Source organism: Paralichthys olivaceus, chromosome 2 (genome assembly GCF_024713975.1).
Source record: "Paralichthys olivaceus isolate ysfri-2021 chromosome 2, ASM2471397v2, whole genome shotgun sequence".
NCBI classification, from domain to species: domain Eukaryota; kingdom Metazoa; phylum Chordata; class Actinopteri; order Pleuronectiformes; family Paralichthyidae; genus Paralichthys; species Paralichthys olivaceus.
The window spans coordinates 16,683,621-16,706,229 of record NC_091094.1 but is presented as its reverse complement, the minus strand read 5'-3'; the positions used below and the strand labels follow the sequence as shown (position 1 = coordinate 16,706,229).

Here is a 22,609-nt window from a genome sequence, read left to right as displayed (position 1 = left end):
GGGAGGAAGCATGTGAACCCAACGAAAAATCTGGGGACATTTGGAGAACACACAAACTCCACAGAGAAAGAGTCCAGCTAAGCCAGGATTTGAACCCTCTCACGTGCAGCCCTCTGATCTGACATTTCTTGGAGGAAAATGCAAACTGCAAAGACAAATCCTCAAAATGACAATAAATGACAGCAACACAAATTAAACTGACCATAGACAAGCATGATGCCGCCAAGAGATACAAAATGACAAAAATGCAGATTGAAAATTAGGATTTACACAATAAATCAATTTTAACAGCAAAGGCTCAAAATTACTACAAAATTGGTGATGACCATAAAAAAGAGACAAATCAAATATAAACATATTTAAAACTAATTCAGAGAGACATCATTTGTAAAAATTGTCTGTGTGTACATATCTTGCTCCTGGCTCTCCTGTGCATACCGGCCATTTAGAGATCCGCTGCAATTGTGCTTGCGAGAGTAATAGCGTGTATGAGTAATAAGCCACAAATTCACAATCCTCCTGTTGAGCAAACAATCTGAAGCAGAGTTAAGAGAATTAATAAAGTCAACAAGCATGATCCAGATGATAATCCAGATGCAAAGAGGTATACATCAAGCCTGGTTGGGAATTTACAAGGTAGATACTCAGCTATTTTTACGTGCCATTAAATTACCATAAAGTTCTCTAGTGTGACAAACAACCGGTATCATTCAGGTTCTAACATTGTTGTTTGTGTGTGTTATCTGTTGCTAGGACAAATATAATGTGGTACATTGGTATACTGAGTCCACAGAGAGCAGTTTAAGCCCATGATGCAACACCACTAAATAGACTTTTTTTAGGCCATTTGACAGGATCCTTTTAAAGTTTTCTGTATCCATACATGGAATTTGGTCCATGTCCTGATGAAAGTCATGAGGTATGAATGAAAACTCTGGAAAAAGATACAACATTGTGAATTTACACCATGACCAAAACATGATTCAAACCCATCTACCATCAATGCACATTTCACACATAACACACATGATCGTGCTGCACTGGGAAATGCAAAAACACAAAGTTATTGCTTCAAATTTCAGTACAGAAAAGTATTTTTATTGACTAGAAAATTCATATATAATCACACACAGAGGTCTTATAACACAGGAAAATGAAATCAACATTTGCTCTTAAAAAACATACTTTGTTCATTTCCAAATGTAAACAGAGAAATATAGCTTGTAATCTGTTCATTTTTGTTTCAACAATCAGTGCTATTACATCACTTCTGGAAATGCCCCCAAATCAAAGGCCTACCTACAACATAGAATGTATACAGTAACAGACAATAAAGCCACATGTGCTGGGTTTTTTAAATGGTGTTTGAGGTGACAGTGTGAACATGGCTTCTGATTGCATTTCCTGTTTCAGGTCCTTCATGAATACATCTCAGAGGGAAGTTGATGGCATTTAAAATGTTCCTCATGATGGCACTGCTTTGGGCTTCAGGAAGATTCTACTGTGCCAGTAATCAGGATTGTCAAAAGATCTGTCGCCGGCTGCAGGTTCCCCAGGCATGACTCCAGCTCGCACCTTTACATAAGGCTCAAACTCAGATCGATTCCCCTCTGTGCCGCCCACTGCTCCATCCCCTTCCCTCTGCACATTCTGGTACACTACTACATCTCCAGGCTGCAGGGCAGCGAAGCAGTCCATGTCCTCGTATTCATACGCCTCGCCGTTTTCCCTCTCCTGCAGCTCCTTCCTGTCATTAAGAGCCTGCCGCAGCTTTGGCTGTCTGTTGGTGTAATGATAGTTACTGTCCTCCAGGTATTCATCCTCCTCCTCTTCCTCTTCTTCTTTCTCCTCTTCATCCTCCACCTTCCCCCCAAGCCTCGTTGGTATTGGAGGAGGAGGAGGTTCATGTGCTGGACGGCTCTCCTCTCTGTCACTACCTCTGATGTCCATGTATTCATACTGAACCTTGTTAGAACCCTGCTGCTCTGATTCAGAGTTGTCCTTGCTCCTCGTGTGAGCTCCCCTGACTTCCAGAGAAAATGTGGTTTCACTTGAGCACGCTGTCGCTTGTGATGATACGGAGGAAGTTCGTTTCTTGTTTGGTTTCAGCCAGTGGCTATTTTGCCTTTGTAAGACAGGCGTCTGCTTGTTCATATACTCATATTCCTCATCGTCTGGGTCATCTAAGAGGCCTGATGAATGAGACTTGCCCATCCTGCCAGAAGTGGCTCGAGATGAAGAAAGTAGATTATCTAAAAAAGAAAAGAAGAAAAGTGAATAATTTGAGGGGTTGTTTTTCTTCTTATCTTTTTGCAATTCCTTGGGAACAGATAATCTTAAAAATCTGCCCTGTTTCTGGTCGTCTGCCAAACTAAACAAAGCTAACCAGTGGATGCCTCATTTGAACTGTACAGACATGCGGATGCAGTGTTAATCTTTTCATCTAATTCTCATCAAGAAAGCAAACAAATGCATTTCTCAAAATGTTGAAAAACTGTATTCCTTTAAAGCTCCAGTGTGTAAGATTTTTAAGTGAAAGGGAACTATTGGCAGAAATTTAATGTAGAATAATCCTCATGATGTTTTCACTAGTTCCTTTCATCTAAATTGTATGAATTGTAGTTTTCCCTTTATATCTAAATACTTTATATTTACATGGAGGGGACCCTCTCTACGGAGGCTGCCATGTTTTTTACATTTATCCAGACTGAACAAACTAAACACCTTTTGAGTTTTCATAACAACTGAAGACTATGGTTCTTTTTCACTTTTGGAAGGAGAGGGTGAGGTTTGGGGTGTTCAGCTCTAACATCCTATTTTAACACTAGATTCTACACAAAATTCTACACACTGTACCTTTAAGCAAAAAACTGCCATTTGGATGTAAAACAGATGGTATTTTAACTTGTGCTCAGTCTAGTGATCTCAGAACAGTGTATTTGTTATGAGCAATGGAAAGAAAAAACCTGAAAAAGCTGGAGGATTTGTAATCCTTTTATAAAATGGTGTTCGGGAACTAAGTAGCCGGACTTCTGGGATTGTTGCCCATTGTTAGGGTCACATACTATGATGCTATAATGAATGATGCTATCACCTCTTTCGGGGCTGTCTCCAGGAAGGACATATCCATTCTGGTCTTCTTCCTCAATTTCTGGGGACGGAGTCTCCTGTGGATCCCCGGACATACTGTCCCTTTGCGACATGTAAGCACTGTCCTCACGATTGCGTCTTCTTTTCAGGCTCCCTGCCAGAGGAAAGTCCTCACTCATCTCCAGCTCCACTGCTGTGCTGCAGCCCTCCGAGCTTTCGGACACAGTGCGGGCTGAGTTAAGACGAGAGCGTGACTGCCACATTGCCTGTACCAAACAACACAAACCGATCTGTATTAGTAACAGGATGTGCAGTAAAATATCTTTAAAATAGTAATTTATATTATATTCTGACTTTTGCTCAGCTGGGAGCATTAAGGGTACATTCAGTACAAAAACACAGTTAATGTGGCTGAACACCACAGGTTTTATCTACCTGTCCTGGGTTGTCAAAACCTGGGGTCATAGGCAAATATCCAGCTGCACTTGATGAATTAAGAGTGACCTTTATAAGAAAATACAGGAGTCAGATTTAGACCTTGACCTTTCCAAACATAAATCGGCCATAACATTAATAAGAAGTTTTATCCATTACTCTGTGAGTGTCCACCCTGGAGCGGTGACTGAGGCTTCTGGACTGTGATGCTGGTGTCATGCCATCCATGAAATCCTCTCCATCTTGGACCTTCAGCTCGATGTCTAGATCATCCAGATCGTCCAGGTCTGCACTCCAGTGAGCAACTTCATCCAGGGGCGAGTCCTGTTGACTGCATTCCTCCTGGAGGACAGAGGGGAGACACAGATCAGCGCTCTGCATGTTCACTTTTACTGAAGCTTAAACCTGCACAGTCATTCTTACTTTGATCACCAGGTAGCGGGGCGGGTCTCTGGCCATTCTGGTAAATTCATTGGCCAGCTCTTTGAAGGTTGGACGTACATTCTCGTCAATCATCCAACCTAGAAATTGAGAACAAGAGTTACACTTTTACACTAATGCACATTAAGGAGCATCAGAAACTAAATACAATGTAGTTTGATATGAATGAGCCTTCAGGTTTTTTTCAGAAATGCTAATTGTGGGACTGAACTTGGAAACAGCTTAGTTTTAGCAAACTGCTAATGTTACCATGTTAATGTGCTAACAAGATATAATTTTAACCATGTTTACCATATTGTTTTATTGTTTTAGCGTTCTAACATTTGCTAATTGGCTCTAAATACAAAGGTCCGCTGAGGCTAATGGAATTTTTATTACATTTGCAGCTATCTAAAACTTAATTAAAAGTTAAGAGATATAATCAAAACAAGTTGGACAAGAAATATTTTCAATATTTGTCAAGATATTTAACTTTAATCCATCTCTTGAGCCAGTGCTAGTATGACTATAAAGTATAAACAAACCGTTTCTGCTATTTTGCAGTTCAGACTTAATGTAAAAAAAGTAGAGAAGTGAGACACTCACACTTGACCATGACCATGTAGACATCAATGGTGCAAATCTGAGGCTGAGAGAGACGCTCGCCCTTTTCCAGCAGATCTGGAACTTCCTGTGGACGCATTGCTGTGTACGGCTCTGCCCCATAAGACATCATCTCCCATATTGTGACACCTAATGAGGGCAAGGATTTAGTGTGCTATGAAAAAGGGCTACTGGTACAGCAGCAAAATCCACACCACTGCTGTCACAAATGTTCAATATCAATCAAACTGGGCCATATTAAAACTCACCATAACTCCAGACATCACTCTGGTGTGTGTATCTGCGAAACAAGATGCTCTCCAAGGCCATCCATTTGATTGGAGTCTGATGGTGTAAATAGAAAATGTCTCAATTGATAACTTCAGTAAAAACAGCTAATAAATGGCCTTTGAATGTCAAACCCTGTGTTAATGAACTATGGTATTTTTATTAGATGGTTATTTATCTTTTCTGCAAGACCACGGACCTTGACCTCATTGTAAAAGTACTTCTTGTCATCAGGATACAGCAGGTCTGCGATGCCGTAGTCGGAGATATGGATGGTGAAATTGCTCTTCAGGAGCACATTTCTGGCAGCGAGGTTCCTGTGGACCAACCTGTTTTCCTCCAGGTAATACATACCCTGATGAGAGCAAGATTGTTTTTCAGTTCCCGGCTGATCGGTGGAGTAGACCCACAATGTGAAATTAAGCCTCACACACACACAAACAAAAAAAGGTGGATCCTTTACCTTTGCGATTTGAACACACCAGTTGAGCAGCCTCTGCGGGCTGAGGTTGTTCTTGCGGTTCTTGACGTGCTCCAGCAGGGAGCCCTGGCTGCTGAGCTGGCTGACGAGTTGTAGGCTGGCCCCAGGGCAGATACCGAGGATCCTGACAACGTTAATGTGGTTCAAGCTTCCCATCGTCAACATGTGCTGTAGTGACCATATGGGTTAACTTGTTAGTCATTTAGTGTTTCAGTGAAATTTAAGCAGTAGTCCACAAAAAGTTAATCTTCGAAGTAACTGACTGTCTGTTTGAAAAGTAGTTCTGTGAGTTTAGAGCTTGTTCCTTCCAGGAGGAAAGCAACTGGATTCACAACAACAGATTTCTAAAGATCAAGAGTTACAACAAAAAAGAGCTTCGACATTTTAATTGAAAATTGTAAAATCACCAAAAGTATAATGTTCCTGTGTTGTGTATGTGTAGTAATTTATTTCAAACAGTCTTTAGTTACCTCTGCCAAGAAGGTTATGTGTTCGTGTTTGTTTATCTGTTTGTTAGCTAGCAGGATGACACCAAAACTACTGAACGGACGACCATAAAACTTGGTGGAAGGATGTGGTGTGGGTCAGGGAATTTGTTTCACTTTCTTTAACATTGTGAGATTCAGCATTTTTCAACATTTTCATATCTCAGGGATTAATTCATTGATCTTGATGAAAACATCTGGTGTATTTAGGGGACTCAACTAAGTGCCACATAGTTTGACAATGAGGACACAACATTGCCACGTAACAGGAATTTAGCTAAGTAGTAGAGAGTCTACGTATAACTTGTGACTATGGAGTATTACTCATCATACTACATATCAGCACTGGAAAAGTAAGAGAGATCATGCTGAAGTGTTACTTTAAATGAAGTTTTCTTACATCTGTCAGCTCATAGAAGGTCTGTCGACCCATGCGATCATGAATCGTCTTAATGGCCACAGGGAGCTTCACTGTATCCCCCTCAGGAATCCAAATACCCTACACAGGAAACAGAGATACATAATTTCTTAGATAAATCTTACATATGCAAAAAGACATTGTCCATGCAACAGTGGCAACCACAAGTACCTTATGGACTGATCCGAACACTCCGTTACCCAGCAGCTTGATCTTACGCAGCTCTGTTGGCTTCAGGGTCCGCACATGGACTTTAGCTCCTTTCTCTCCAGGCTCCAAGGGCTCGAAACTCTGTTGGAAAGTAGAGCGTCCATTAACAATCCTCAAAGAATGCATAATAAAAGAATCACGCCGCCCAAGCTACAGACTTTGACTGACCTCTCCACTCTCCATGTATCTCCTCATGGCTCGCTTGCGACGAATGGCGATACCTCGGCGGTAGAGAACAGTCAGCACAAAGATAGAGAATGACGCGAAGATGAGGGCAATCACTCCCAGTACAATGGCTGTGGTCGCTTGTCTAGAGACAGAGATGAAAAAGAACAGATGTCACATTGTCAGCACTTTATTCTGAATCAAAATATACAATTAATTTAAAATATAAGTGAACGAGAAGAAATACCCAGAAATATAACGCGAAGACACTCCACAGTCTGCAATTCGTGGACCGAAGCACCTAAATGCAAAAAGAGTCTAGTTAAAGATGGAAAACATGGCTTATACCTCCATACACACAGGCATCTCTTCACTCCTTACCCTTGGGTACAGTTGACGTGGCATGGCTCACAGCTGCCTTGCTTGTTGGGGTATTTAAAGATGACCCCCTCCCCTCCCATCACGCCCTCAGGACACGAGGAGACGCAGTGCGGGCCGTCCTGCAAGCTGGCACATGCAACACACTGATCTGCCCCCTGGAGAGAACAAGGAACAGTTCAGGCCAAATGAAGACTTGTAAAGGCATAAACATTTTCAAGATAACTTCAAGTAGTGTATTCATGTCTAAGGTAAAGCCAGTAGGTGGCAGCAGCACACCCAAAGTTATTACTATACCATTCTTGAACTTGAAGAGCTTGTTTGTTTTGTGAAAATTACAACTGTAAGCACAAGCAGCCTTGGCTGACATCAGTTAGTAACTAAAGTTGAAATCCTTCTTAACATTTGAGAACATGCACAGGGTCGTCCATGCCTTTGTCTTTTCCAAGCTAGATTTATGCAACTTCCACTATGCTTGCTGCATTGACTCTAAAGTTTTTTAAGATTTTATTGATGACATTTAAGGCTTCACAACCAAGCCAAGTTTAAACATATCTCAAGCAAAAGAGATTTTAGTGGGTGTAAAAAAAGGCACAAGATTAAAGGCAGTAAAAAAAATAAAAAGGCTAAAATGTGCATATACATTTTTTTTTTATAAGTGCAATTAAAATATAATTGTTTGACCTTGTAAAATAGTTTAACTAAAGGCACTGATCAAATAAAAAATAGCTTTCATCCATATTTGAATTTGAATTCAATTCCATTTTATTGTTGTTTTATCCTCTTGTGAAGCATTTAACCTTCAAAATAGTGCTATAAGAATTATTACTATCATTGTTCATTATTATTATTATTTTTATTGTTGTTATGGTTATTATTATTATTATTATTATTGTTATTATTGTTATTATTGTTATTATAGAAAAGAGAAGCATACCGGGCCTGTACAGGTCTCCTTCTGCTCCTGGACCTTACACTCGGGGTGACAGGGTTTACACTCTCCTGATCGAGAAGCAAACTCTCGCCTCTCCCTGTGTTCAGGGCAAAGAGTCATTCACTTTAAAATGTGTCACCAGAGTACAGATAACATTGACTTGGGACGGCAACACCACAGCAAACATTACTCACACAAGACAAACAGAGTGGATATGATGACTCTTAATATAAGTTATCTGGTAAAGACTGACCCTGATATGAACATGCAGTCCGGCACGCACGTTCCTCCCCTGCTGTATTTCTTACAGGACAGACACTGGTTTGGCCCGGGACCCCAGCAGCCATCAGAGGAGCACAGGGGGTCACACACCTGACCTTCACTTACTGCAGACACAGGGGACCAAAATTAACTGTGTCATCATTAACAATAACGCTGAGAGAGGAGAGTGATTTAAATGACCAAATTTCACTCACCGCACTGATTTTTGGATCGGTTGCCCTTGATTTTGTTTTGCCTCTGGTGGGAGCTGCTGCTTAGGATGCGTGTCCAGTTGATAGTGTCAGGGAAGCAGAGTTTCTTGTTTCCTGTGATGTAGACGTCGCCACTGTTTATTTTTCGTAGTGAGCGTAACCCCAGAGAGGTCAAGGAGTTGCTCCTCATCACTACAAGAGAGTAGCCCCTGAAACAGAAAATAAATGATAAACGAAATTAGTAGTTTCTATGATTCTGAATTTTATAGGAAACTGAATTAATAATAGTTAAATAGAGCCACCGCTGGATTTATAGCATCAAGGTTTTTTACTTCAGTATCCTGCCAAATTTTCCAAAATGCCCACATTTCAGGTCGCAGTGAGGCTGAGTTAAGCTGAGATTTGTGCATTTGTACATATACGAGGCGACTTTGCTGATTAAATGACGAGCTCCCTGGTGATTTCCACCCCCTCATCAAAACCCTGTTGTTCTGTCAAAATTCAGTCTGATGCACCAATGTGGGCCAGTAGGAGAGGGTAAAAAAAAATTCTGAGTGATTATGTTAGAATTCATTCAGTTTTTTGCAAAGGTCATTTCAAGAGTTAAAAATGTTTTATATTGATGGTACATATTATTTATTTATTTTCCAACATTAATGAAGCTAAATTCAAGTTGCTCAGATTCAGTTGTTCATTTTCAGATCTAAACATTACAGATGCTCAGATGAATGTCTCAAGGATAATATAACGACATTATAGAAACTGGTTTAATCAAGCTTGATCACTTAACCTTTGAGTGTTTGCGTTTTGGTATCAAAATTTCAGCTGGGATTTATTTTTTGACATGACTTGAATTTAATTGACATTTTTATTTCTTCAAAATTGCACCTTTAGTGACAATATTGAATATCAATATTAAATAAGTAGTCAGCAGTGATTACATTTAACAATTAAGACCAAAATTGGAATGGGATTTTGCTTTTATTAAATAAGACCAGACTCAGATTCCAACACTTGCTTCCTGAACATTTTGAAACCAACATTATAGGATTTGAAAGAAACCATGAGGATTGAGTAAAGAGCTGTGCCCACCACCAAATCAAACATGCCCAGGAGTGAAAATAATACAATAGAGCAAGAACAAGTATTTGATACTAAAATGTCACACATGATGAGGCCGCATGTGAATTGTGTACTTTACCTTCGAAACGTCACTCCTCTACATGGTGTAAAAGTGACGGAGATAAAGAGACACAACACACAAAAAGACACAGAGAGTCATGACAGAGAAGGTATTGTCTGCTGAGACAAAAACATGACCTGAGTCGATGCTAGAACAAGGAGACAAATAAAGCTTCTACTCACGTGTAAAGTGATCTGCCTTGAATAGTTTGGAGGTTAGAGAAGACCGACAGGTCAGACATGTTTTTAGGCCATGACTGGATGCAGAGATGGCCTGAAATGAAGACATTGTGTTTCAGAGGCCGTAAACAGATTATAAACACAGTGATAAGACTTAAATAGCATAAATACAATGAAAGTAAAAAAATCTACGCCAATGCACACCTGTAATCTCCCGCACTGTGTTGAATATTTTCAGTTTTTCTGGATCGAGGGCTGGGATGCCTTTATATTCATCACTTTGAACATAAAAGGAGAAAGAAAATAAATATCTGGTGCAAACATTATCCATAAAGTACACACAATAAAATCTTTAAGACAAGTAGGAGTTTTGTTTACCCATTGATGCCAGTCACCAGGAATTCTAGACTGCCCTGGATCATTGTGCAGTTGATGAAGCTGTCGATATTGAAAGCGTCCACAGTTTGTTCGTTCGGACCTCCTGTGCCTTGACAAACTGAGAGGAAGATGGACAAGAACAGCAAGACAATGTTAGAGAATACATTTTCTCAAATACGGTACTTCACAACAATTTTGATGTAATTTTTTTTTATTAAAGTTTATTTTATAGGTACATAAAACTGATTTAATCATTTTCTTGTAATCCTGCTTACTAACTAACTAACTAACTAACTAACTAACTAACTAACTAACTAACTAACTAACTAACTAACAACCAGGCATGGACAAAACTGTTTTCTTTCAATACCTTTTTGACAGGGGCCTCCACACAGCTCACATCTTTTCACCCCCTTCGTCTCCACCTCCATTTTTTCAGGCGGACACTTGCTCACACATGAGCTGCCGTCAACCACAAAGTTAGCTATAGAAAAAAGCAGAAAATGTGAAATATGAGTACATCTTATAACGATCTGGAGTTTTATAAAGGTTTTTATAAAGTAACACATTGTTCATTAAAGAGTGCAGCAACAATCTGTGTGAACATGAGGGTATAAGGCAGCCTGTGTGGGGACTCACAAGGACACTGGGTCACACACATGGATTCATACTGGAACTTGGCATTGGGGTTGGGCTCCATTTTGAACGTTTGCTTGTTGTATATGAGGGCCTGAGGACACGACAGCACGCACGAGCCCGAATTGTTGAAGTTCCGACACACCTGTAAAACAAATTCATTTACAGATTATACATTTGTTTCATCCTTTTGTGTGCTTGTTTTTATGATAGGAAGAGATTGATGACTCAGATGCAAGACATCATTTACCCACTATGACATATCTACAGACATTCAGTGAGTTATTGAAGCAGCAGACTCACAAAGCAATCTGTATCCAGGGGTCCAGTGCATCCTCCTGCACACTCATTGTGACAACAGTCGCTGGGGTTTCTGCCAAAGCATCTGCGATTGCACTGGGGGGCGCACACGGTCTTTGTCACTGAGAAACAGAAGAGAGACACTTCATTAATCCATGACAGCATGGATTTACAAATGTCATGATGAAGTCTTTCTACAAGCATATTTGTGCAGCTTTTTCAATTTAAAATGACGACATCTTTTGCAGTACTCTATTTCAAATGTATTCAAAATGACATAACACTCCTGATGTGGCATGTATGAAATAAGTAGGAAGTAATGCAGGCCTGCAGATAAAAACACATATCGTCAGATTTACGTTATGTTGCTGAGTGAATCTGAGGATAAATATTGAACTTGATATAAACTGTAAATAAAACAATGATTTTGACACGTCATGTACATAAATCAGCTGTGACAAAGAATGGTAGTGGGAAAGCATAACTGCAATTTCTATTGGGCGATTCATATGAAGATTTCAATATTTATTTGTTGTGTCTTTTAGCACCCTTGGCTCTTGACTGTCTTACAGAAGATGGAAAATGAGGTGAATAAAGAGACTCACAGATCTGACAACTGTCACTTCCTGGACCCCAACATGGCACGTCTCCACACGCTTCGTCACAAGGCTCTGAGACATGATGTCATTATCAACACGTGTATTTTCATATTTTAAAGTTATTTCAAGTCTATTTTAAACTACCTCTCATTATACATATAAAGAGGTATTGGTTGCTTCAAAGTAAATTCAGAGGAAGAGATGTGAGACAAAATGCTTGACCAATCACAACAGAGTGGGCCAGCTGGCCAATCAGAGCAGACCAGGCTTTATCAGGATGAGGGCTGTAAAGCTAAGTGTTTCAGACAGTGACTGAAAAGAGGAGCTCGAGCAATCGACAGAATGAGGAAGTTATTTCTGAACATTAGATCATGTAAACCTTTTCAAGTTATAAACCATTTAAAATGATAAACCCCGAGTAGAAGCATGATATGTCTCCATTAAGATTGACTTAAGAAAGTGTGAAGTCATCATAAAGGTGGCTCATGCTCATGTGTGATAACCATCCTCTCCACTCACTTTCAGGCCCGTTGCCCTCGATGAAAACCTGAGTTGTTGCATCCTTCACAATTTCCAGCCAGTTCACCTGCGGGGCATAGCTCAGGTACTTATTCTGGATGATCATGACTCCTCCCTTCAGTATCTCTGTGGGAGGCACACAAGCATGTTAATGGGCGAAGAAAAATTAGCGAAGCAAGCCCAAACAGGTCCATGACTCATCCTATCACACTCCACTGTGCGCTGTTTACTACAGCACATACAAACTCAGTATTATGAGCTGGAGCTTGTGTTACAGGGGCGGTTAAGAGACTGAACTCATGAGACATTCCAGCGACTTCACATCACAGAGACTGCACACACGTCCGCTCTCTGACAACCAGTACGATGAAGGTGTGGCTGCACTGTGTGGGCGTGGGAGCTCCCATCTTTACATCCAACCAGAGCTCTTATCTGCACCACTCCAGCTTCCCTTAAATAACACTCATTCACTAGAACTGAAGGACGTCTTGTGTACCTGTGAGGTGTGTCAGGCCCAGTTCTTGAAGGCCGTACTGCCCATCCTTCTGGTAGTTGATCATCACAGCCAGAGCATACGTGCTGTTGTACAGCATGTTGCCTCTGATAACGCGCAGCTGGTCCAGAGGCAGGCGGTTGAAATTGTTAAGGGCCAACAGGACGTAGCCTGTCACCTCCCTGATAGACTGTGGTATTAGAAAAAACATGTGAAAAAGACAGTACATTAAATAGAGTTGTTTTATTTATCAGAATGATCACTACCTAGCAGTAGATGAGTGTTTGACCTGTGTCGTAAGTCACCATAACAGACTTAATGTTGAAGACATAAATGAGCTAATTGTTCTTGTGAGACAGATCCGTCATCCTCTATGACAGGGATTGCTTTGGTCTTAACAGTCTTGTCTGGACTCAGTTCTCAGTGACGTATGCAGTGACACATATTGTTGTTTAATAGGGGAGATTGATTCACTGTGTTCTAAGCTTCACCTGCAGGAAGGAGAAGTCTCTGGTGTGCTCCATCATGCTGATCTCTAGGTTTCCCATCAATATCTCACAGCCGGTGTAAAGCTTCTTCAACTGGTTGTGATGATTCTCAGAGTTTCCCGACATACTCAGCATGTTCTGCGTGCCGAAACAAACTGGAAAAGAAAAGAAGGGAATTTTGGTCAACTCTCATCTGTCTTAAATGTCAACATGTCACATATGTACCCGAAATATAAAGAATGAGTCTGGTGATATGTGTGGAAGGTTAACAAAATCCACGAAGACTAAAAATCAACATTGACTTGATAATTTTCACAATTGTATGTTTTGATATTGATTGATGTAGAAATTCTATTTTCCCTCTTAACAGGCCTTAAATGTGCTTGCACCCAAAAACCATTCCAATGAACTGACCTGGTGCGCACCCTCCACTGAGATCCATGGATGGTGGTCTCACCTTGTAACAGAGGGGGACCGATTGCAGCTTCTCTCAAACTTTTTCTCAAACTTTTTGTTTTTAGTTTAAGCTTTAACAAAATGATTGATATTACACAGACTAATCCTGATTATTTATTTTTATAAATTGTTATGAATATTGTCATATTTCCTCTGCTCATGTCCTATTGTTTTATTCTTATTGGTTCTTCCTTAAAGTTTGTATTTATTGTAATAAAAATGACATTGAGCCACAGTGACATGTTCCTTCATTAACATACTGTATGTGTGAGTGTAATACTATACATTTTGGAGCTAATTAATCCAAGGTCAACAAAAATACGGTCTGAAATACACTTTTTCCAGTCTCTTCAAAAATTAAAGAGTAGAGACACTTTTTAAAGATTATATTGATCTGAACATAATTCCACATTATATGATGTCATATGATGAGCGACATCAGGGCATTGAAGTCACCAAAGAAGACAAAAAATGACATCATGCATAGTTCACAAATATATTTTTCCAGATACTACTGCATCATATATAATTTATACATATGACATATGCAACCAAATTTAAGATTTTACAAATAAACAAGAATTACAGCACTAAAGATGTATGCCACCGCCGACCAGTGCACTTTCAGTCTACACACTTTTCAAATGACAATTTTAGATATCATGATTTGAGAGGCCACCATGGCCGCTGACCTTTGACTTTTGACACCTAATCAAATCTAATCAGCTAATTTGAGAGACCAAGTGAACTTTTGAAAGGATTCCCAGGAGGCCTTCCTGAGATTCCACATTCCCAAAACATTTTGAGGGGTGACAGCAATCTTGACTTCTGACCTCTCAACACAGATGTCGAATCATTTTTTTTTTTTTAAACCAACTTAATGGTCCCAGGTCCCATTCCTCCACCAAGTTTGGTGAAAACTGATTTAATCATTTTCTTGTAATCCTGCTAACTAACTAACTAACTAACTAACTAACTAACTAACTAACTAACTAACTAACTAACTAACTAACTAACTAACTAACTAACTAACTAACTAACAACCAGGCATGGACAAAACTGTTTTCTTTCAATACCTTTTTGACAGGGGCCTCCACACAGCTCACATCTTTTCACCCCCTTCGTCTCCACCTCCATTTTTTCAGGCGGACACTTGCTCACACATGAGCTGCCGTCAACCACAAAGTTAGCTATAGAAAAAAGCAGAAAATGTGAAATATGAGTACATCTTATAACGATCTGGAGTTTTATAAAGGTTTTTATAAAGTAACACATTGTTCATTGAAGAGTGCAGCAACAATCTGTGTGAACATGAGGGTATAAGGCAGCCTGTGTGGGGACTCACAAGGACACTGGGCCACACACATGGATTCATACTGGAACTTGGCATCGGGGTTTGGCTCCATTTTGAATGTTTGCTTGTTGTATATGAGGGCCTGAGGACACGACAGCACGCACGAGCCCGAATTGTTGAAGTTCCGACACACCTGTAAAACAAATTCATTTACAGAATATACATTTGTTTCATCCTTTTGTGTGCTTGTTTTTATGATAGGAAGAGATTGATGACTCAGATGCAAGACATCATTTACCCACTATGACATATCTACAGACATTCAGTGAGTTATTGAAGCAGCAGACTCACAAAGCAATCTGTATCCAGGGGTCCAGTGCATCCTCCTTCACACTCATTGTGACAACAGTCGCTGGAGTTTATGCCAAAGCATCTGTGATTGCACTGGGGGGCGCACACGTTCTCTGTCACTGAGAAACAGAAGAGAGACACTCAGCATGGATTTGTGCAGCTTTTTCAATTTAAAATGACGACATCTTTTGCAGTACTCTATTTCAAATGTATTCAAAATGACATAACACTCCTGATGTGGCATGTATGAAATAAGTAGGAAGTAAATGAATGCAGGCCTGCAGATAAAAACACATATCGTCAGTTTTACGTTATGTTGCTGAGTGAATCTGAGGATAAATATTGAACTTGATATAAACTGTAAATAAAACAAGCATTTTGATGTGGAGGGACACAATCTACAGCTTATTTAACTTTCATTCATCATGTGGTAAAAAAAAATTGTGATGATGATGACAATCTGAAATGAAATGGCATTATAAAAAATGAAAAACATTTGGGGTAGACATATTGTGTGTGTGCAGGGTAACAAAGAGTCAGTCACTGTACTGCTGCCCCAAGTGTTTGTATCTTTGCTAAGTGTGAAGAAAGGAGCATAGTACTACTCAGGTTACAAAGCAAAGCCTCCAGTGATGTTCATGTTGTGGTATCACAATGAAAAATATTCTTACATAAAATCGAATAAGTTATTAAGAGGCAACAGTATGCTTTTTTTTTTACAAAGACTGTTTTGTGTCTCTTACTACAAGCCAGTGGGGTCTGCTCACACCATATCAATGAACGTACTGTAACAGTGCGAGACAAGCTGAGGATTGTGTACAGGACACACAAACATACACGGCCTTGTTTACCATCTGTGGGAGTTCAGCCATTCAGCGTCACTTGAGGGCTACTTTGCTATTCAAATGTCCGACGGGCGAGAGGCAGCCGAGCACAGACATGAACTCGACTGTTGATCTGAACGTCATCTAGAAATAAACCCTTTGCACACACACACACCAACAAATAACTACATGTACTGTTCATGCTGGTGCCAAAAGTATGTGGACCCATGTCCACAGTGATGGGCCTACAGTTTATAATGACACTGTTATATTCTTATTAAATATAACAGTACAGAGAAGAGACCTGTTTCAACCTAACAATACCACGAGCATAAGTGAGGGCCATAATATTTACACATTTTGGTGCTGACCTCAACATTATCCAACACCTCTGGGATGAACAGGAAACTTGATTTATCAGCTACCATGATGCTCTGCTATAAAAGTGCTTTGTACAGTAAATCAATTTATCATTTAAAATCACTGTTTTCAGTCCCTGATTACAAATTGACCTAGATTGTATCAACAACTATCACTGGATGACTTTGGACCATTTACAGATTTACAGATTATTTTCATTGAATTAGAGACATTTATTTATAATGGACGTCAAAGCAATGATATGGTGAAAGTCAACTTGAATATACATGTTTGTGTATTGTGTCTGTGTGTTCAGATTTGTTATCACAACAATGAAAGAATTTGATTTCCGACATTAACTGTGGGTCTGTGTTAAAATACCTCACTAGAGTTCATGGAGGCTGTGTTGGTCACAGTCAGTGCTGCAGCTCTATTATAACTGTGACTGTAAATGAGACAAACCAACAGACAAACTACAGATTTTGACTTCCTGCTGTTTTCAGAACAACAACGTGCACCTGTCCCAGTTTCTCTGCCTCCCTGCACACCTCCCACTTCATGGCCAGATACCAATTGATAAAAGTGAACTGGGCGAACTGACTTTAACCTCGTAACTATGAGCATAATCGTGACCCAGTTAACTCTGAATTACATGAAGAAAATAAACTAAATCTCAACAATATGCTTGTTGTTGATTCAGTTGTGAAGCCCCAAGGAATGTGTGTCAAACCAAACACAAGTCACACACATGATGTATGCTTAATAATTATTAACCCCCAAAGCAAAGTGTGTGTGTGTGTGTGTGTGTGTGTGTGTGTGTGAGAGAGAGAGAGAGAAAGAGAGAGAGAGACATTCATGCAGTGAGCGTGTCCTTTCGTCCATAAAGTCCTGATAAGAGTCATTTTATTGTGTTCTTGAGAACATCGAGTTCACAGAAACTCGCTCTGAACAGATTGTCATTAATGGGTCATTTCACTCAAATCAAAAAAATAAATTATAACCCCTGCATGGTGTTTAGTGGAATTTTGTTTACACTACTCGCGGCTCTCTCTCCAGAAACACTGCCTTAGTCATAATTGCGATGTATGTGGATTATCAAGAGCAACCAGGGCATTGATTCTGTTAAGGAAACTTTATTGTTAAATTCTTTAAATGTCATTTTTTGATGGGTTGAACAACACTTATATACTTATTATGTTGGCAGAACGCTCTAACACAAATATCTTCTTGTTGTTGTTGTTGTTGTTGTTGTTGGGCACTTATCCATTAACTGCCCATCAGCTTATCTGTGTGATTTTATCTCTACTTCTGTCTCCTGCAGGTCTGTACACTGCAGTACCCCTTCAGTGCAATGTCAGGACCATGGGGGGTCACAAGATGAACATGAGTGGTCATGGGATTGTTAAGAGGTGAAAGGAGAGGACATGTATTTGTGCTGGGCTAAATTATGTTCTTTTACAGCTCTGTTCTATCTTTTTACCTCTTGACATTGATTGAATCATCCTATGCAGCCAATGTGGAAGGATCTGAAGTGACGGGTAGGAAACCACTGTCATATTTTCTCCGACATATACGACTTGCATGCAACTTGCAACATGCATGCTAACATGACTATTTCTTATATAAGACTCCCTAGTGTGCTTCATATCGTCACATCGAGCCTGGGTCCACAACTTGCTCCTAGGAACTTTTGCCCATTCAAATCCATTTAATTGAAAAAGTCAGTGACGTGTGTTCGTGAACTGCTCAAGGGTGAAGTTCTTTATCTACTCCACCTTAGTCAAACCCGGAGAGCAGCTCAGCGTTATCAGCGGACGACTTGAGCTGTTGACTCTGCGCAGTTTGAATTGCCTATTGGGAAATAGTCGTAAACACCTTTGTCACATACGTTTGAAGAATCTTCCGCACACGCATCAGTATGTGGAGCACAATGCATTGTGGGGAAAGACAAACCGGTATACCTACACATGCAGTACAGTATGTGCCGCTGGTATGTCCACCATTGCCACACAGACAAAAAAACAGTCTACAGCTGTGGAAGCCGAAGAGCTCAACTGGCCGAGTAAGTTTTTTTTTCTTCTGTCAAAGAAAAACTTCCAGTGTCGACAGATGGATGATGGATTAAAGAGGAATGCAGTGGAGGGTTTAGAATCAGTGCAAACACACACATGGATACAATGGCCCTATTTTAAAAGAATGCAAAACAAGTGTAGAGCATCAAGCCGTGAGTTCAAGCCTCTCTCTGGCTGCACTTACACTTCACTGTCATTGTTTCTCTTTTCAATCACTGCAGCCTTCCCAATTATTATTCCCTCGATAACTGTCACATACAGTATATGAACTCACTGCAAAATGGTGTCATTGTGCTTGGCGCCAAAGTGTAAAAGTATCACATAACAAAAAACATAACGCGGATCAGGTTCTGCTGTTATTTTCATTCGTCTGTTACCAAGGTTTCCATACTCGGGGAAAAAGAAGCGAGAGAAAGAAAGAAAACAATGGAGGGAGGAGGAGATAAACAAGCTTAATAAAGCAGTTGAAGCGATGACTGAAGTAAACAGAAACTTGGCACAGAGTGGACAGAGATTACCACATACCTCACAGGTGAGCACACACACACACACACACACACAGGCCCGCACAATGACAGACACCTGAGCAGATGAACTGCTTCACTTCACGGTACATTCTCACTCAGAGGTTGTGTCCAGAGGATGTGGAAGACGTGTTTTTCTATCTGCTTCCAACAGGACTTTCTGCCCTGACTTTACAGACAGCAGAGTGTTGCTCAACGTTGTACTTTGGCAACAGGAGTGACAGAATATTTCTTTTTTGACGCTTCACTTATTTGGATATGTCACACCTGTAAAAGCCCTGAAGCAAAATTAAAATAGTTCAAGGATACCAGCTACTGTAATTTGTCATAAAAGATAGATCTTGGTGGAGGGATGTGGTAATAAATCTTGTTGCAGATCTGGGTTAGGGGGTGAATCCAGGAATTAAAAGAATGTTTTAACTGATTTCCCAAAGACAATTGCATGGATGAATAAATTCAGGCACATTTAGGGAATTGATTGAATTAGCAATTTGGTCCAGATTCATGATTATTGAAGATATTTGTGAAACACAAATTCACCTCTTCTTCCTGTTGGCACATTGTATACAAAAATTAACATGCTACCTGTTGGCAACATCTCTGGTTATTTATTTATGGGAATTTATGTGCAAACACACACATGAGAACCATTTCTCTTTTTTTATACACACTTTAATACAAAAGTGCACGACAGCTCCAATAAAATGTGTTTACACCACTTTAAAACTTTACTACCATTTCTATTGTGACTCTTCCTCATGTATTACGGCTAATAAGAATATATCAAAGGTTAGTGAACAGCAGGTCTAACTTGCAGCTAAACAACAGCAACTGCACAACATTAGCTTGTTTACCACATCAAATTATCCCGCTGGAATTTCTATAATATAATTTCTATTTGATGTACACATTAGTTCTATTTTTAAAACCAGTACAAGCAAGTGTGTCTTTAACGAAGTAAACAGATTGAGTTAACATTGTTTGTGTGTATTGCCGTTGTTTAAGTCAGTTGTGTTTGTGAATCAACAAAGTCTTAACAATCAAGTGCCTCTACGTAATTAGTGCTTTTGTATGTTTTGTGTGTTTTGTGCATGCCTGGGTGTGTATGTGTGCATGTGTTTAGCTGACATGCCAGAGGCTCTGTCATCTGAGCATCAGCTGCCTAAAAAAATCTTTGAGCTTGTGTTAATATTGTTTTTCTCAGACCGAGTCCCACTTGACTAACCAGGTGACAGTGACAAGAGCATGAGGGTCGAAGGTCACAGAGAGATTCAAATCACAACACCTTTCTGTCTCTCTCTCTCTCTCTGCCGAAAACACATCACCTGACCTGGTGGAGGAAAATACTTTTGACATACTTATAAGTTGCTTTTCTATCTTCAGCGAAGTATGTTTATTTGTGTTTTGGAATTCTGGCCAGACAATTATTTACTATTTTACAATCTAACAATCAATTGATTAAAAGAAAATAATAAGATTCTGCCCTGGTTACTTCAAAGTTCAATTTTGTATATAAAAACATAGGCTATAGTATAATCAAATATTCTACATTTCTACAGATTAAACTAGTTAGTATTAACTTCACCATTAAAAATTGCTTTTAATCCAACAATATGATAAAGTTCAATAACACAAGGAGTTCAATCCTATATTTTCAGTCAGCTATATTTAAAACATAAGAATTGTACTTGTGAAAAAATATGTTTGAATTGTGTTATTGTTGCCTTTACTTCAATAATAAATTCCTCACTGGTGACTAAAAGAAAAAAAGAATTCATCTTTGGGGATTGGCTGTGGTTGTTAGTCAACAGGTGATGAAAAGTCAGGCCTTGAAACAACTGAGACAAACATGGTGAGGCACACACACACACACACACACACACACACACACACACACACACAAACACACACACACACACACACACACAACTGATTATGGGAGAGGTGCAGGTGAGTCACAGCAAACGAGTTTTACACATGTGTATAGAACAGGTTCTGGTTTGTTTGTGTGAGGTTTGTGAGGGAGGAGGACAGGTGTTCTCCTACATCAGAGCTCCTAGTGTCCAGTGTGTGTGTGTGTGTGTGTGTGTGTGAGAGAGAGAGAGAGAGAGAGAGAGAGAGAGAGAGAGAGAGAGAGAAAAGAAAGAGTGAGTGTGTGTGAGAGAGAGAGAGAGCCCACCTTCTGGCGCCTGAGCGCAGCTGAGTTGGAGCGCGCACACCAGCAGGACGCACAGCACCACCTGCACCTTCCTCATGAGAGCAGTCATCCTCAGTCAGATATCCAGGCTGCTGGTTTTTAAACAAACATCCCGATCATACTAATGAGAAGAAAATGTCCCTTTGTTATCCAAAATAGTCCTCGGTCGTGTCAATCCGTGAGAGTCCATTGAGTCAATCCAGATTTGACGCGCAGTGTTTCCAGATTGCCCTTTAAATTCCTCTGTTCCACGTCCTCTAGTCCTGGAATTGAAAATGAAAAAAGTGAAGAACGTTCAGTATTTTCTCTCTGTGACGTTTAACTGAGCCGCAACTTTACATGCTGCCCGCTCCGGTCTGTGTGAGAGGAATCACTACAGCTCCGTGATTGGAGCGCAACGCGCAGCCAATCAGAGGCGGGAGCGACTCTTGTCTTCTCGCACTGATTTATCTGGGAGGGGTAAACCTATAGGAATCCAGTTGTAACATTCAACACACCTCATGCACCAGACAGTTAAACTAGAGATACAATGCAATAACAATGCAGCTTTACAAATCCAGAAGGCAATTCGGTTTAGGGTGATTTAAAAAAGGAACTGATGAAACATCCATGGAACAATAATACAATTAAACACCACAAAAGAGCTGTTCAGTTGTGTTGAGTTAAAAGTGCAATTTCTCAACAAAAAAAAATTATACTACAGGAAGTTATAATTAAGAAATAAAATAGTCAACATGGCAGATTTAAGAGTGACTGTGTTTTTCAAGTGCCAAGGTCAGAATTGTCCTTTAATGCCTTAATAGCCGACGGATGGCTTTTGGGTTAATAATGCCCTGTGCCGGTTGGATGATCACCTGGGGAGGCAAAGACACCGCCCGAGAGGGAGCCTCTGGAACTGGGTGTGGAGAACATGACATGTAGAAAAAAAAAATATGGATGGATTCACATGTCACTCCAGTTTTCTCGATCATCTTCAAAAACACGTTCCCCTGTTTTCAGTTTAAGTGTACTGATCAGTTGTTATGATTGACAAATGCATTAGTGTATGTGTATCAGCTCCCTGTCACAGGCAACCAGACGGCTGAAAATCTGCTCTATTCTGCTGCCGTTTTATTTGCACTTTGTTCCTAATTTACTGACACTTTATTTCAGACCTACACTGGAAACTTTCAACTCGATTCAAACCAACATGTGGGTACAGGGATTCTACTTAAACTGTTGCATTTATCATTTATTGTGCTTGTGATTACCACATCACTGTCATTCTGCCCCACACAGCTGATAAATGGTGAAATGACAATAAAGTTGCTGAATTCTGATTCTTGAATGACAGCCGAAGATATGTATCAATGTCTTTTAAGTTCTGGTCAATTATG

The 22,609-nt window shown here is 40.0% G+C and overlaps 1 protein-coding gene across 3 annotated transcripts; it reads right to left on the bottom strand.

Moving 5' to 3' along the window:
• Positions 1-248: 248 nt before the first annotated feature.
• On the bottom strand, positions 249-21,596 carry erbb3a (erb-b2 receptor tyrosine kinase 3a). 3 transcript variants are annotated; one of them, XM_069516914.1, is made up of 32 exons: positions 21,216-21,596; positions 15,257-15,375; positions 14,957-15,098; positions 14,688-14,801; positions 13,159-13,310; positions 12,671-12,857; positions 12,175-12,300; positions 11,662-11,727; positions 11,060-11,178; positions 10,760-10,901; positions 10,491-10,604; positions 10,121-10,238; positions 9,947-10,020; positions 9,746-9,836; positions 9,582-9,599; positions 8,384-8,589; positions 8,161-8,293; positions 7,911-8,004; positions 6,977-7,131; positions 6,843-6,896; positions 6,599-6,740; positions 6,392-6,511; positions 6,203-6,301; positions 5,300-5,485; positions 5,036-5,191; positions 4,818-4,893; positions 4,552-4,698; positions 3,949-4,046; positions 3,685-3,867; positions 3,526-3,594; positions 3,095-3,356; positions 249-2,252 (listed from the first exon to the last, which is right to left on the bottom strand). In XM_069516914.1, the coding sequence occupies exons 1-32, from the start codon at positions 21,301-21,303 to the stop codon at positions 1,465-1,467; spliced, it is 4,638 nt and encodes a 1,545-aa protein (XP_069373015.1). In that variant the 5' UTR covers positions 21,304-21,596; the 3' UTR covers positions 249-1,464. The 3 variants fall into 3 exon arrangements, with proteins under 3 accessions (XP_069373015.1, XP_069373018.1, XP_069373027.1); XM_069516917.1 differs by lacking the exon at positions 9,582-9,599 and having other exon boundaries at positions 21,216-21,595; XM_069516926.1 differs by lacking the exons at positions 11,662-11,727; positions 12,175-12,300; positions 12,671-12,857; ... (2 more) ...; positions 14,957-15,098; positions 15,257-15,375 and having other exon boundaries at positions 21,216-21,438.
• Positions 21,597-22,609: the final 1,013 nt, after the last annotated feature.

What these genes read in the sequence shown, in the direction of transcription:
- erbb3a (XM_069516914.1), bottom strand. Translation starts at nt 21,303, where the DNA reads ATGACTGCTCTCATGAGGAAGGTGCAGGTGGTGCTGTGCGTCCTGCTG. An exon ending in TGTTCGGATCAGTCCATAAG is followed by an intron (nt 6,302 to 6,391) that starts GTACTTGTGGTT and finishes TTTCCTGTGTAG; the next exon opens with GGTATTTGGATTCCTGAGGG. An exon ending in CCAGGGTGGACACTCACAGA is followed by an intron (nt 3,595 to 3,684) that starts GTAATGGATAAA and finishes TTTCTTATAAAG; the next exon opens with GTCACTCTTAATTCATCAAG.